The 16,898-nt window shown below is 31.0% G+C and overlaps 1 protein-coding gene across 5 annotated transcripts in view; it reads left to right on the top strand.

Annotated features, from left to right (window-relative positions):
- The window catches only part of LOC132743893 (mucin-2-like), a 71,925-nt gene that overhangs the window by 28,798 nt on the left and 26,229 nt on the right, over window positions 1-16,898 (top strand). Inside the window, exon 1 of one of the 5 annotated variants that reach the window (XM_060732484.1) lies at window positions 5,288-5,730. The exons of 3 other annotated variants lie outside the window; for them this stretch is intronic. In XM_060732484.1, coding sequence (XP_060588467.1) covers window positions 5,670-5,730 — 61 coding nt within the window. In that variant the 5' untranslated portion in view covers window positions 5,288-5,669. Of the gene's footprint in view, window positions 1-5,287; window positions 5,731-14,546; window positions 14,620-16,898 lie in introns of those variants that run through there. One more of the 5 variants, XM_060732487.1, reaches the window with a different exon arrangement.

Below are 16,898 nucleotides of genomic sequence, written 5' to 3'. Positions count from 1 at the left end.
AGTATTTGACATGTTGTATCACTATAGATAGCCAAATTCCATCATGTTATCAAACTTTCTCTCTGACCATCGGTACAATCAAAAGTTTTAATTAAATGTTTAGTATTGGAACGACTTTGCTGTCTTAATATACATCATTTTTAATACATTTGATTAAATTTACACCAGCATTTTCTTTAAAGAACATTAAAATTGTTAAAATTCACCAAAACTACAGATATCAATGACTGGTGCATTAATGCATCAGTGCAAAAGTTTAAAAAATAGATATTAACAATGTATATAAACTGTATCAATTAAGTTGAGATGAAAGCACAAAAGCTAAAAGAGAAAGGATGTCCAACATGGTCAAAATAAAAAACAACATTGCAGAATCAATTTGATTGATCTGTTTATCGAAGGCAGCATTTAGTACATGCTACCGTCGTGTCCGTTAAAAGACACTTTCGCGCCGCCCAAACCGCCTCCGTGGCCGAGGGTTTAGAGTCGATGACTACTAATCCAGTTACCTCTTTTGCGTGGGTTCGATCCCTGGGAGATGCTTTGGTAGTTTAGCGCGGAGGAAGGTAGTCTAGTACTGGTGTAACTCTCCAGGAACGATGGTTAGGAAACTACCCGCCTATATGACTGAAATACTGTTGGGAAAAGGCGTAAAATGAAACAAACAAACAAACAAACAATAAAAATAGAGTTACGGTCTTAAATTCAAAAAAGGTGTGTACCATAGACAAGAAAACAATGATCTGAAATTAAGCATTAGAATGAGAGATACGTTTGAGGGGGGAAACAGCGTTGAGCAAGCCTGTGAATCACAGATAAATCTCATAAGATAAAAACAAAAAAAAAGAATTAAGACAACATGCCCAAACGTACGTTTATGCATAATGTGAAATTCTCTATATTGGCCCTACAATATTTTCCCCAAGAGTTCGAAAACATGTAATTACCATCCTATTTGTCTTCCTTTTTCTTTTATTCGAAGGTCGACTTTTACCTTACTCAGTTTCATTTTCATGTACGTGACATTGAATGGACAATTTTGAAACAAACAAAAGGTCGACATTATTTGTTATTTTGCCCTTAGGAGGAAAACAAATAAGCAAATTACAAAAATTTCCAATTCTTCAAAAATTTTAAATTGCATCTGAAACCTTAATATATATATGTCCTGTTTTTGATCGAAACCGAACCTATGTTCAGTTGTTGCTGGTATTTTTTCCTTTTTAGGCGATTGAGTTAAACGAAGGACATAAAAAAAAGAAACAAAAAACAGTGAAATGTATCGAATGTAATTATGTGTTTATTAAATGTAATTATGTGTTTACTATTCTTCCGTATTTGCGCAAACTAATACAATTCAAAAAAGGCCTTTTACCACAAGTTACCTTTTCAAAAAAAATGTCAGAAGAGGAAAAACATTACTTGATTAAATCATTTGATGAATGAATTTTAACCTTTTGCTCCTTATATTATGTGACTAACGATGTCCCTATGTTACCAGGACAAAGCCAGAGCAAGTCCGGATTTAAGTGCAAGTCCAACCAGTCTATACATAGAGTGTTAAAGACTCAGACCAGCCTTATATACTTGTTTGCTGCTTATTTTCAATTAAGCATGTTGATATAAAGATAACATTATAAACTGACGGTTCTAGATTTAAAAACCCCGTGTATGAGTCGCGTACTTAAAAAATACCACAGTTCCAGCCCAAGATGACGTCATTCTACCGTTATAAATAAAGTTGTAAATTAATTGGCCACTTTCTTAGCTAAAAAAAACAATAGTATGGTAATCACTTTTTAAAATGTAATTTTAATGCCATGTGCAAGAAAAAAGTATCAAACACAGGCTGTCGTCACATATGGGAATATCCTGCTCTCGGGTATATAGCAGTTTAGCTTAAAGACGAAATAGATTTGTAACCGTCGTAAACATTTACCCTCAAGCCCGACAATCCGGTCTGTAAGTCGCGGTGTAAGATTCATAATACAATTATATGTAGAAATACTACAAGCAAGGTACTTATATAAGAAGACAAATATGGTCGACTGTAATATATTTTTTTTCTTTAAAACTTGCCTAATAGATGGATTCGTATAAATGATTATAAATGTCCATGATCAAGTTACATGTTTTATTTTATAATTAGTGGTTGCAAGTTATAATTTATACTGAAGTATTTATGATCCAACGAAGGACATATGATATTTACTGTTATGTAAATTTGTAACGCATAATTCTATTTTGTATTGGTTAGAATAAACATAAGCATTCAGGTTTACAACAAATAATTCTTTTTTATGTTGTTGTTGTTATTGTTGTTGTTGTTGTTGTTGTTGTTCTTATATTTATTTACTTCTTCTCCTTCAACCTCATCCTCCTCTATTGCATTTTCTTCTTTTTCTTCCATCATCTCTATTTCTTTTTCTTCTTATTCTTATTATTATTATTATTATCATCATTATCATTAGTTTTATTATCATTTTTATTATTATCATTATTATTATCATCATTATTATTATTATTATTATTATTATTATTATTATTATTATTATTATTATTATTATTATTATTATTATTATTATTATTATTATTATTATAGTCATCATCAGTTACTGTATCATTATTTGAAGGCAGTTTAAAACTGATGACACGAATGTTGCATGGTTTTCGCAGACCTGTATCAAATAAATTTAAGATGTTTTAAAATGTGACAGGTCTAGACAACGGGACAATAATTCTTAAACAACCGTATTGTGTTCGTATCTTACAACTTTTTAAAATGTACGTAGTTTCAGGTGATATTAATCGTACAATTTATTCTAAAAACAATGACTCTGAAAGTTACATTTGATTTATATGTAAATGTTACTAAGATTTGTAACATATTTTGCATATAAGATTTTTAACTAAATTAACAAATATATATGAGTGTCCATTTAACTCTTCCATATTCCAATATTTTCCCTAAAACATTGTCCTGTAAATAAATATTCATTAAATTAAAACAGTTTAAATATGAATGCTTTTTCCTACATCGTTTCTCTCAACTCCAGTGGTTTAATTTACAAAAAGCAAAAGAAAAATAGTTCACGTACTATTCTTCGGTTAATGTACGGTATCTCGTTCATGATAGGATAGGTTTACAAAAAAATAACAAACGATGTTTCCTGCTGTGTATCAAATATCTTTTGAGAAAATCGAATTTGGCTATTAAAAACTTTAAGATACCTTAGTTTTGTATGAATTAACTTGTGCATATACAAGTAACATGTATTTTTAAATGCTTTATTTTTAATAAGTCGAAGAAATTGCATTGGTATATTTTTACACGCCTAGTGAAATATTTGATTTTGATTTGTGAATTTTCCCAGCTCGATTGAAAAATTCTGATTCAGAATGATTTGTGAGTAGGCAATACTATAATGACGTTAATCATTGCTTTATGAGTTAAATGCAAATTGTCTCGATTGATTACTTTTTATTTTGCTCTCTTTATTCAGTTTTCTGCTCTGTTTTCATCTTTTTGTCCAATTTCATCTACATGTATTTGTTAAATATTTTTGCTCTGTTTTCATCAACATTTTATATTTGTTTAATTTCTTCATATTTTCATCGATTTCATCAATTTTCGGGGTAGTTTTCATTTATTTATTTAATTTTTTGTTCTGTTTTTTTTATCTATGTTTTTCTTTTTTCTGCAAGATTTTATATCTGTTAAATTTTCTGCACTGTTTTTATCTATTTGTTCAATTTTCTGCTCTGTTTAATCTATTTTCTCATTTTTTATCTGCTCCAACAACAACACCAACAATATATATTTCCTGCTCTGTTTTTATCTTAATTTTTATTTTTATTATACAATCTACTTTTCCATTTGCTTTGCTCTTATTACCTCTAAGTAGCTATAATGTGGTAATATGATACTTTCACAAATTAAACCTTGAGAATTTAGAATAATGACTTATTATAATGAATTTGCCGTCCTTGACACTTTCACAACATTTATAGTCATATATCTTATTTATAAAGTAGAATGTCCTCAAAATAAAACAAATGTCAAATTAAGATGAATGGATATACAATGTACAATGTAATCATTACTGGACGTGCAATGTAAAGTAAAAAGTCATTACGAAATGTTGACTATCATTACTTTCACTTTTACAACATGTTACATTTAGATAAGCTAAATAAATGGCCCTTTCAACATATAATCAGGCAAATTTTACTGAAATGAGCCGTGTCACGACAAAACCAACATAATATGTTTGCGACCAGCATGGATCCAGACCAGCCTGCGCATCCGCGCAGTCTGATCAGGATCCATGCTGATCGCTTACCAACTCTTTTACAAGTAGAGAAACTGAAAGCGAACAGCATGGATCCTGATCAGACTGCGCGGATGCGTAGGCTGGTCTGGATCCATGCTGGTCGCAAACCCATTATGTTGGTTTTGTCGTGACACGGCTCAAATGTCTATTAAGATTTCCCAGAATTTTCAAGAATGGCATACGTCTGAAACTTTAAACTTGAAAAGTTTATAAATAATTAAGTTGTGTCATATTTCAGTGCATGTTCACGTACGTGCTATTTCTATCTTGTCCTTAGCCATACCTGTGTATATTGCACATTTCCACCAGAAACTAAATCTAATTTGAAATCCATACATAGTTTATCACATTCTTTTGCAATCTGCTTTTACACTTATTTCGTCAACAAATATAGATACAATACAATAGAGTTATGTTTCAATTCTTAGATATACGCTTTTGTATGTATACTATTTTAACTATATAGTAATTTGAAAAGAGAACCTCAAACATTTTCTTTCTTTTTTTGTGGTTTTGTTTATTTGTTTGTTTGTTTGTTTGTTTGTTCGTTCGTTCGTTTGTTCGTTCGTTTGTTTGTATTTGTTGGGTTTCTTTCTTAATTTTATTTCTTGTATGATATTCTCTTGGAAATCAGATATAGCAATAAAGTGATATTTACAGGATTATTTACATTTAAATGATAATCTAATATTCCTTGCCAATGAAATGTATTTGATAACATATAATTATATATGCATATTGTTAGATATGATATCGTCAATGTTTTCCTTGCCTTGGCTATTGTCATCACAGACATGTTGTAGTTTTCAAAAATTTACTTTTTACAACGTATTAACGTATGTAAATAAAAACGCATACTTTACTTACGGAAACTTTATTTACAGAATGTAAAGTAAAAATTAGGTCTATCAAATGATTGCAAGACTTTGGTTAAAGCGCGATATACTGTACGGTGTCGTAGTTTTATTCGGGTTAACAACTTCAAAACTTTGATAAAGTTTATATAGTGTAAAGTTTAATTGACAGTGACATTTAGATTCAGGATAGAGTGGATGAAGTTAGTTCTGTATTCCAAAAATATTACCGTAGGATTTTAAATATTAATTTTCTCCAGCTAAAAGTGGTTGACAAGAAAATATCAAAGTGAATATGATTAAAGATTTATGCAAAGAATAAGATATTGATAAATATGACAACAATGTCAAAGCGTGAATATCATTCTTAGGAATAAGATAAAACAAATTGTTTTAAAAATTATCCGAAAATACATTTATGATCTATCTTGTTTGGTGTGATTGACGCTCGGTTTTGCAGCTGGACGAGAACTTGATCGAAATGGGAATGAAATATTTCATTTTATTAGTGAATATCGTATTTGGATTATCTTATTTCAAAGGTATGAATTAATTTAATTTATGTCAATCTCTGTTTAAATGACGTATATTTTCAACTGATTTATTAACTCACAATACCTCTGTATTATTTCTTTTTTTGTTGTGTGCCGGACTTTGGTAAAGTAACCAAATTTGTTCTGTTTCTAAAATCGAACCGTCCGGTAGTCTCAATAGTGTGTATCCGAAAACTCTAGAAAGACAGTATTAATAAACCTGCCACAATGATGGCATACATGTTTTACAAGTATTTCTTGCTTTTTTTTTCATACATATTTTATCCCAAATTAATATAGAAGACTGAGCATTGCAGTATGTTTAAGGCTGTTGTTTTTTGTTTTGTTTTTTCAGTTCTTTGTAATTTATATCATGATATAATTATGTAACTGTATCGCAGTGTTCACATTTTTATAACAAGAACGTCTGCCTCATGAATATGTAAAACTTCAGTTCTAGTTTTTTTTTTGTTTTTTTTTTTTTTTTTTGTTTTTTTCCTAAATTGAGATGTCGGATTTTGACCCGAGCAGGATCAGCTTCAAACGGTTAATGTGATACCAATATAGTTTTTCAAATGATACTCATTCGTTTATATAATGATGGCCTTGAACGACTCATGTTGTATCGGTTGCATTGTTTTAAAATTGCCGACTTGAAATAATGCTTAAATTTCTGTACTATTCTTGTTCTATTTGTGCATTGAAAAAAGTCGGGGTTTCTTGCGATAATGTTCAATGAGCCGGATCATTAATGATAGTTTCGTTTGCAGTAAATGAGATGTTGCCCTTAGGGGTATGCAGCAGGGTTTATAGCTTTGCGCCCTGTAATTTTTTAACACTTTAGGTGAATTTATTACTCTCAAAACGAGTTCTGTATCAAATTGAAACACCAATCGAAACCTACAAATATACAATTACGTGCATTTAAATATTGTTTGTTTGTCGTTCGTTATTTCTTTTAATACAGATACATCAAGAATGCTAGGAAACGAAGACTTTTTATTCAGTTACTAGGAATGTTAAATATTATTTTCTTTTTATTTATTTTGTTTGTTTGTTCCTTTTGCTGGACAAAATACAGTTATGATTAAAATAAACAATTCAATTGCATGTGCACGTGTTAAGTATTTTCTACGATGTCCCTCTGTACCATAGTTAGACTACGCTCTTCGACTGTATTGATAGAAAAAAAAATATTCACCTATTATTATTATTATTATTATTATTATTATTGATATTTTTTTAAAGATTTATTTCACAAGCTTTATTAAAACTTGCACTTGCTAGTATATTTCTAGAGAAGTGCAATTATTATTACGTTTATCAAATGTGGGGCGTCCGTTTTCGAGTGATTAAGATCTTGACTTGAAACCTCTTGCCTCTCACCGCTGTTGGTTCGAGCTTCTCCAGGGTCATCGGATTCTTTCATGTAAGAAAGCTATGCAGCTAGCGTACGGAACGTCTGTGCTTGTAGCCAATAAATTATGCACCTGAGGTCTTTCTTCACCAGTAAAGCTGGAAAGTCGCTATATGATTTATACTGTGTTGGTGCGACTTAAAAACCCGACCAAATCAAAAATAACTCAAATACCTATGCACCACGGGATGTTGTCACACTTATACCGTTAAGATTGAAATTGGTCACTGTACATCACTACAATACTTACTTTTTTGTCTTACAACATTAATGTCTTCCTTATACTTTAAAGTTTAAACAGTGAAAATAAAGGCTTTTTGTTAATTAACAGTACATTGCGTCTTGGACAGGACGCCCTGTCTTAAGGCCTCACCAGACGGTAGGATTTAGTTGTACAGCACTAATTAGAGATAAGATGTACAATTTTCAAAGCTATTCAGACGGTAATTCTACACTGTAAGAATCATCTGAGGTGTCCCCTTAAAAGGATCCCTTTACATTGATCCTTTACATACTTTACTCACTAAATACTTTTTTCGCCATGAGTAATGATTGAAACACCTCCATTTAAAAAAAATATAGAATATATATTTAATATAATATATATATATTTTTAATGTGAAGCCTGACCGAGACTCAAAACTGGGACCCTCGGAATACCGTACTGTGGCTTTACTGACTAAGCTATCTGGCCGCCTACAAACTACCTCCCCTCCCCTAATTAGAGAACAATTCAATACCGTGACATAATCATTTTCGGAATAATTTGGGATTCGAACATAACACAACTTTGGGTCTCCTGAAGAGTTTTTCAACATCCTTTTTACCCAATCTTACTACTATGTTTTAGCCCTAATTGTTCTGGAATTTCATTCATTACACCCATTATCAGCAGATAATTTGGTTATCTGTAACTTGCCATTGTGGGAGGTCTGTAAAAATCTGTACGACAAGATTTTCAAAATAGAACATGTCCTATCCCTTACATCTAGACTTAAGGTTTCCGAAATCAAGAAATAGTAGCCTTCACACATTAAGATTTGTCTGTACATCTTAATTTTAATTGGTGTTGTACTTCAAAATCCTACCGTCTGTTACAAAGATGAAAACGTTGCACTTTAAGTTCTGTTATTTGAAAACTTGTTCATGAAAGGCACATATACAAATACAAAATACGTGTACTTGAGCTGTATTATATTCAAACTATTTTGCATTTCCTAAGAGAAAAATATTTCGTAGAAATAGTAATATACAAGAATTAGACGGGTTGTTGGAAAGATTCTGCAACTTTGTTTTGACATATGAGCATTTTCACTCGCAACTTTTGGTGATAACTTATCTTGAAACCGTCACATATATCTTAAATTAATAACGCATTAACTCAGATGTAAGACATGGAATAAGCGAGATCTTGGAGAGTTTGATTTATGTCTCACATTTTACACTTTTAATTCGCTGGAAGAAAATGTTGGTCTATGAAATTGTGCAGAAACAATGTATGTCTAAATCTACGTTGGCATATTCGTTATCATTATAAGCGATATTTTTATATGGTGGAATATTTCTGCCACCAGATAACCATATAACCAACTAGTTAATTAAGAGGTTAACTAGTTACGTAACTAGTTAACCTCTTAATTAACTAGTTAGTTATCAGGTTAACTAGTTACGTAACTAGTTAACCTCTTAATTAACTAGTTAGTTATTAGGATAACTAGTTACGTAACTAGTTAACCTCTTAATTAACTAGTTAGTTATCAGGTTAACTAGTTATCTAACAAGTTAACCTCTTAATTAACTAGTTAGTTATCAGGTTATCTGGTGGCAGAAATATGCCACCATATTTTTAATTATCTTTTATACGTAAGTTAATGACCATTAAGGTGTTGTTGTTTTTTCTGTTCTTTTTTTAATATTTATTCTAAGAAATTCACATCCATCATTTTTTCAATCAATTAATACTGCATCTGGTAATCTCAACATTTCAACAATTGTTGATAAAAAATGAGAAAAGATTTTTGTTATAATTATGTCTTCATGTTAAGCGGTGAATGAGAGCATAATCAACTGACAGAAATAATGTATACGTTTTTCAAAATGACTCCTGACTAAAGGGTAAGAGACATGGTATGGTATATGCTATGAAAAAGCTTCTGTTGTCCGCGGTTCTTACCTTGACACTAAAAAAATGAATTTACAAAACAGAAAACGATGCTACAATGAAAAGTCATAGTCTTAAGATCAAATTCAAGAATTTGATCAAGTCTCGTATGTTTTAGATTTTTTTATTTACATTATAAGGATATCTGTTACGCATCTTAGTTTTACAAACAATGTAACTTGCACCTTTTAATTTTGTTTGCCCTAGGTTTGAATTTGTAAACAATATATCACATGTCTCTCGGGGTGAGACACGCGGGGTCAAATAATCTACCCTTGCTGTGGTCTGAAATTAAATCCTTCCCTGTCATTTTAAAAAGATAAGGTTACTCTTGACACGACTATTTCTATGACAGCTTGTTGAACTTTCGATTTTCTGTACGTCTTTTTATCCCACTTTTGTAATTTAATAAATAAATTGATAATTAATTAATTAATTGATTAATAAATTAATTAATTGATTAATTAATTAAAACTAAATAGATAAAAAATAATTAAAAAATATATTTCTGATATCCCAGTATTGTCACATTTTACTTTTCTGGTCCTTCCGGATCATTGATTCCAATACTAATGTTGATTTGAAACCAATTAGGCCGATGCTAGGGGGCATCAGAGATGTTGCACTTTTCATTGTCTGTCCTAAACAGACTAATTTTATCTGCGTCTTTCAACTTTACGTTTTTGTTTTAATTGTTTACAAGGGATCTCTCATTTGGAGACTTTTAATTATCCACTAGCTGCAGAGATTTTTTTTCATAGACACATTTGGATGCTCAGATATCGATCCATGCTGGTCGCAAACCCATTATGTTGGTTTTGTCGTGACAAGGCTCATATAATGTAACTATAAACCCATTTTAGATAACTGAATTTCTAAACAATGTGCAATTCAGAAATACTCCTTTTCCATCTATGAAAATGGTTCTGTAATTGTCATTCACAAATTCGACTTTATAAAGATGATATGAAAAATTTAGATTTTTTAAAATGAGAAATGTATAATACAAGATCTTGATTTCAACTTTTAAGCTACTTTTAGGAGGATAGATGAAAAAATTTACATGTATAAATATTAGAAAGTATGATAATTATCATCATATCACAGGTATCACGAGCATTTCCATGCCGATAAGATAATTGTTTACACATTATAGTCGATAAAATAATTATTTACAAATGAACTTCTGATATTTTAGCAATATAAGGTCTACATGATCTTGAAAAAAAACAGACTGTTATCTTTTTTTTACTAACATCTACTAATTTAATTCTATTTTTTAGAAGAGATTTTTTTCTATATATATATATTATTTGTTTCAAATTTTAAACTTTTTGCTAAGAATGACTCATTGTCGTTAACTTGTCTTCCGTGAAGTTTTTACATCGTCTGCTTAAGTTTATGATGTATACGATGAAAGTTCTGTAGATAAATCAACAACAAAATGAATAACATCATCATTTTTAAGATGGATTGGTACATACCGTTTGATGGTTGTTACCACCATTTTTATACAATAATTATATTTTAATTAGTATTTCCACAATAAATTTGTCGATTTAAGTACATTGTATTATTTAAAACGTTTCAATATAAACTGTTTAACATGCATTTGAGCCGTGTCACGACAAAACAAACATAGTGCGTTTGCGACCAGCATGGATCCAGACGAGCCTGCTGATCCGCGCAGTCTGATCAAGATCCATGCTGTTCGCTATCAGTTCCTCTACTTGTAAGAGTTGGTTAGCGAACAGCATGGAACCTGATCAGACTGCGCGGATGCGCATGCTGGTCTGGATCCATGCTGGTCGCAAACGCACTATGTTGGTTTTGTCGTGACGCGGCTCATTTGCTTTTGATTTAAAAAACAATGAAGGTCATCCTTCAAAAATACCAGTTACAGAGCTCCGACATTTAAAACTTTATTATATACTCACATACATATATCGTATAATATTTCTTTATTTGTATACTATACGTTTGATATGTACGGAAACCTCACACACGGTAACGGATTAACACTAGTTAATATTTCCGTAGAAATATATAGCATTTTTCAAATTAATTCTATTCAGTCTTTCTTAGAGTATGCGCGTTCATTATACAGTACGTTCATGCCTCAAGGTTATAAAACCAATTTTTCCGAGTTCTGTCTCAAATCCCACGATTTTCATTGGTCTTTATTTACTATGTGCTGTCGCAAATCCAAGGATTTTCATTGGTTAATGTACACTCTGGGCTGGTTTCTGACCAATCAACTGTCTGAGATAAAAAAAAAAAGTCTTTATAACATTGGACCCAGTATTCGGTAAGGTTTTAAGTCCAATGAAACATTGACATAATATTTCTTTATTAATTTGTTAACGGATTAGTTAATGACATACCAAATGATTAGAATTTAAAAAACTAAATTAGTGTCATTTGTTGCAATTGTCTTATTACATATAACACCAATACATCAGCCACATTCTGTAAATAGTTCAAGGCATGTTTTTTGTTGTCTGTGTTTCGCCTTTATCTTGTATACTTTTATTATCACATGTAAAATGATGGAAAGTTTATCAGGAATGATGTCAGATCTGGCACGATTGTTCAGATCCAGACGTTCTTATACTATAGTCTTAATTATAAGGCTTAAGGTTTAGCATGAGTAATAAAAATATTCTGGATAACTTTCAGCATTTTTATTTACTTATCTTGCCAAGAGTGTGTCAGGTGCAAATATCATTTTACTTTTTTTTCTCCTGATTTAATTATGAAAAATATTTGATTCAGATAACTATCATATGTATCGGTTGTTTTGGTTTTAAAGGTTCATAGCATATGGCCAAAATTATGGCGTAAAAACATACTATAGACAGTATTTTCGTCAATATTTGATCTTTTACTTTTCAAGTACAACATTTTCATCATCAAATTTTGTACGAGCTTTTCCAATTATCTTCAAATTGCATTTATGACCGTTCGTAGTATAGAGTGACAATTATCTTCGATTCTGGCTGTACAATAAAGTTCAAATGTATGTCATGAATGAAGGTTAGAACAATCACCATTTCGTTTGATAATTGGAAGGTATAGAGTATACCTTGTAAAAACAACTTAGATACATTTCTAATGATTGATAGAGTTTACCTTTTGTACACTCAATTCATACTAGGACATTGTTAAGTTAGACAAAGAAATAGCAGTCTAAAGTTTTCGTTGTTATAAATAAAAAGAAATTTTATATCAAAAATGTCAGATGAGAAAATGAACACTGTCGTTATAATTACAGTTCCCAGCATGGAGCCATTTTACATATTGTTGTAGAAACAGATTAAAAAAAAAATTGTTGTTTTTAATTGTAGTGTTCATTCATATATGTCTGTACGCATGACATATGGAAGAACATCTGACTTTTTTAATCTTTTTTTTAAACAAAAACCGGGTATGAAATTGATCAAAATTTTGTCATTATTGTTATAGGAACACCAAATATGAATAATCGGCTGCTCAGACAACTCCCCCCACACACCGTATAAAATCCTTTCCAGCATTGACCTATTGACCAAACACGATTTTCTTTATTCTATAGTCAGGTATCTTTCATATACATGTCTATACATGACAAGAGGTCGAACATTTTAACAATATATATATATATATATATATATATATATATAGTTTAAGGGAGCGTCGTCGGTAGCATGCAATAATCTTACCAACTGCCGTCCATGAACAAGCACATTTAAACTAGGCGTGCAAACTTTCCAGTTTGATAACCTTAAAGGATTCTAACTTTTGCAATTTTGTTACAAAAATTACAAACGTAGCATCATGTCACTCAAACATAGAGCTGTCATTGATTCAAGGCATCTACTCCAACAGTAAAGAATGCTTGAGAAAGTATTTGAAGACATTCTGAAAAATCATAATATAACAGTATAAATCAATCATTAAGTATTGTTATTTTACTTAAAACAGAAAATAGAGAAAGCAGAATCCCTAAAGAAAGCCCAACACGTCAATATTGATAATGTTGCAGGCTCGGTTTGATTGAGCCTGTTCATGGGCGGCAGTGGTTATAAGAAGCTACCGTCCACGCCCCCTAGCACCGGCTTAAGCAGAATTCAACATTTAACATCAACTTGTAAACTTTTGATTTTTGAAACATCCGCAGATGTGTTCATATGGCGGTTATCATGGAACCCTCAACGTGTCAAGTTAGTGCCTTTGCATGAAAAGTGACATATGGTCCCCAAGTAATAAAATAATGGACGAGAAAACAATGGGCGAAACTAAACAAAATGGAATTTTGAAAGGGATATATATTTTACCATTGGTGAGCTGTCAGATTCTACCGATTTTGGTTAGCCCAACTGATATCGAATTGATAAATCCTGAGCTACACTCGGATTTAAACCCTTAACCTGCTGAAAGTGATTAACCTTTGCAACAATTATAGAACCAAGTCAGCCGGCCTCTCCGCGCAGTCTTACCAAGCTCAATCCTGTTGGCAGCTCAATTTTTATAATTTGTAAAAATCAAATGAACTATTTCAATTACAACAGGACAGCAGGGGAGCAGGGCAGTGGGACAGCTGGACAATTCCATTACACAACTCTGGAGGTTCAGGGTTAAAGACCGAACAAACAATATATGAAGCAGGTATAAAATTGAAATGGGGTAAATACATCTGTAGATTTTTATCGACAAACGATGGATTAACATTATGGCCATCATTTTGTATTTACATACGCATTGTGTCATTAATTTAAGTTAACAGATAACGTAAAATAATACTAGATGCTCTATTTTTCATCGTATAAAAATGATATTATAGTGTTGGTTTCAGTTGTTTATTGCAGTTTCAATGTCGTAAAGAAATGTATCACAGCTATGAAATAGAAAATAAAAAGTAATTTTATAGATATTCCTTCTTTCTTATTTAAAAAAAAGGTAAAAATGTTCAGGTTCTATCTTAAAAACACAATAAAACCACACACCTTACAAGAATGTTTATACGCAACATGAGGGACTAGAATTTTTTAAAAAAAGTGTAGCCTATAAAGTAAAAATGTCATAACCAACCTCAACATAACAGTTGTATTGTAAATATTTCTATTAATTTAGGTAAAAAAATGTTAAAAATAAGACAACCACATCAAAGCGTGACGTCAATGACTAAGAAACTGTATTTTTCATAATTGTTTTAAGAATACAGCTGTAACGTATTCGAATACTGGTTACATTTTTATTTCGCATCTGGGAATTAAAACGTTGAAAATGGAACTTAAAAAGATAATTTTAACAACACTTTTTGGATTTTTATATCTTAAAGGTATGGAAATATATGCTCTTGAAATAAATTAGCATACATTATGCAACACATTGGCTTATTTATAAAAAAAAATGAAAGGTTAAATTTTGGCGCATTGCGATTTGCGATGTGATGTTTTCGCAAGTACTTTGTCGGTTATTTATCTTAGACAATAACAGCATATTTGACTTGAAATCTTTACATATTCTCCTTTTGAAATGGTACATTTTGTCAGGAGTGACAAGGAATATATAATTTTAGTTGCAATTTAGCAAAGCCAACACCCTTTTCATTAATCAAATTGTTTGTAAACTAACCAATATTTAGCTGTTTACCGACTTTTTATAAGTATAATTTAGTTTGTTCGCCTTTTGTTATACAAATGAATAATATTAGATGATATGCTGTAATTTTGTATTATGAATTTGATCTGTTTGGAATTTAGAACAGTCCGTTTAAAGTGTTATAGATTTCAGTATTAAAATACAACAACTCAGACAGTACGACTGCGCAGACTGACTTTATTTCATACCAGTGGTAAATGCTAATCGCTTCCGGCTTCTCAAATCAAATTGATGACCGCACTGTAATCTAACCTCAGTTTCTTATTGTTTCATTCGTCTTCTCCTTATTCTCGATTGTTTCCAGTTTCCCTTTTCATCTGATAGCGATTCACAGCAGTATATATATGTTTAACGCTAAGGCCAAGAAATTAGTTTATATATGTATTTTGTTCAAGCTCCTCTTCCATTTACTTTGCAATTAAAGGTGGAAATGCTCTGGTTGCAGAAAGTATCAGTTCTGCTGAACCCAGGTATAAAATTGTATCAATTGGTTAGGTCTCCTTACTTGCTGAATAGTTTGAAACTGAAAAAGACATCAACCAGTTTCAAACAAAACTGACAAAAGATAGGCCTTACAGATTTTGTTAATTTTATTTTTAAACACAGAGGTAAAGTCCTGAAATAAAAACAGAACAACTTAACATTATTCATGTTACACGGTATTCACTGACACGTGATGGATGACATAAATGTGACAAATTACTCGTTTGTAAACAGTTGCTTTATTTTGACTTATAGTATTATTTGTTAAAATTTACAACATAATTAAAATTGCTAAGGTTTTGCTCGGCTGCTCATCTAAGACAAAGAATGAATAAAACTCTAATTGTTCATATTTTGTTTTTGGTGACGAAGTCTAAAGTTAATTTCAATTATATTTTTTCAGAAATACAAGCATTTACAAGCATTAAACCATTAAATAATCTAAATTAGTTAAATTATTTGTGCAAATTACAAAAACCTTGGAACGCAATTATAGAATGAAAAGAGTTAATTATTAAACCTATCTTTAAAGTTATTTGTAATTTTTCGGAACGACACTTGAAAGCGACCAAGTTGATATAGATTGTGTTCCTTTTAGGTCTTAGTGCAACATAATATCAATAAGTTTATGTTTGATTTTACATAATATTAAAGGGTTAGTAATTCATGAGACAATTCAGAATAACGAAATTGTTGTGATTTAAGAGAATATACGCAGAGTTTTGTACCAGCATGTATTTTGTAGATGCATTTCATTATTTCTACAGCTAATATTCGTTAGTTAATTTAATTAAGATAGAAACCTTGTAAAGGTCATGACAATATCCTGTTATTGTATTGTCATTGCACAGCCTCCGTATAAAACAATGAAACCCAAATAACAAAATTTAAAAAAAAAGGAAAAATCCCTCTAGGGCATTCAGCAATGAAAAATAAAATTAAAATTTATGCGGCAGAAATCGCAGAGAATGTTAACGAGAGGGAACAAAAGTGAGAGGTAAAAATTGCAATATCTAATAGCATGGACAGTCGCATACCGGGATGTAAATTTGAAACGTTAAATAAACTGTCCGATCAACTATCTTTTATTACCATTGATTTAAAAAGAACACTTGATGGAGTTACCCTCTGTATCCTTTCGAAAACAATGTATTTACGTGTCAACCGTTAAGGCTATTTACATATTTCCCTTTGTGTGTTCCAGACTGATCATGAACGTTAATTTTAATGTTTCGTTGCCGTAAAAAAGGTGCGAAAACGAGATTGTATCAGTCACATAGGGCAATATAACTTTGTATTGAAGTCATTTATTGGTTGTTTTGCCTTTAATGATAAATTGTTGTATAAATAGATACGTTCACCATATAATTACAGTTTGATGGATGATGGTTATTAGAGCGTTGACCTTCTATACTAAGCAGGACCGTATAGTTTAATTCTACATTATGTATTATTATTATTATGTATTATGTT

This window comes from Ruditapes philippinarum, unplaced genomic scaffold, assembly GCF_026571515.1.
Source record: "Ruditapes philippinarum isolate M1 unplaced genomic scaffold, ASM2657151v2 ctg53_1_1_1_1, whole genome shotgun sequence".
Taxonomy (NCBI): Eukaryota; Metazoa; Mollusca; class Bivalvia; order Venerida; family Veneridae; genus Ruditapes; species Ruditapes philippinarum.
This window is presented reverse-complemented; position numbering and strand designations above follow the sequence as displayed.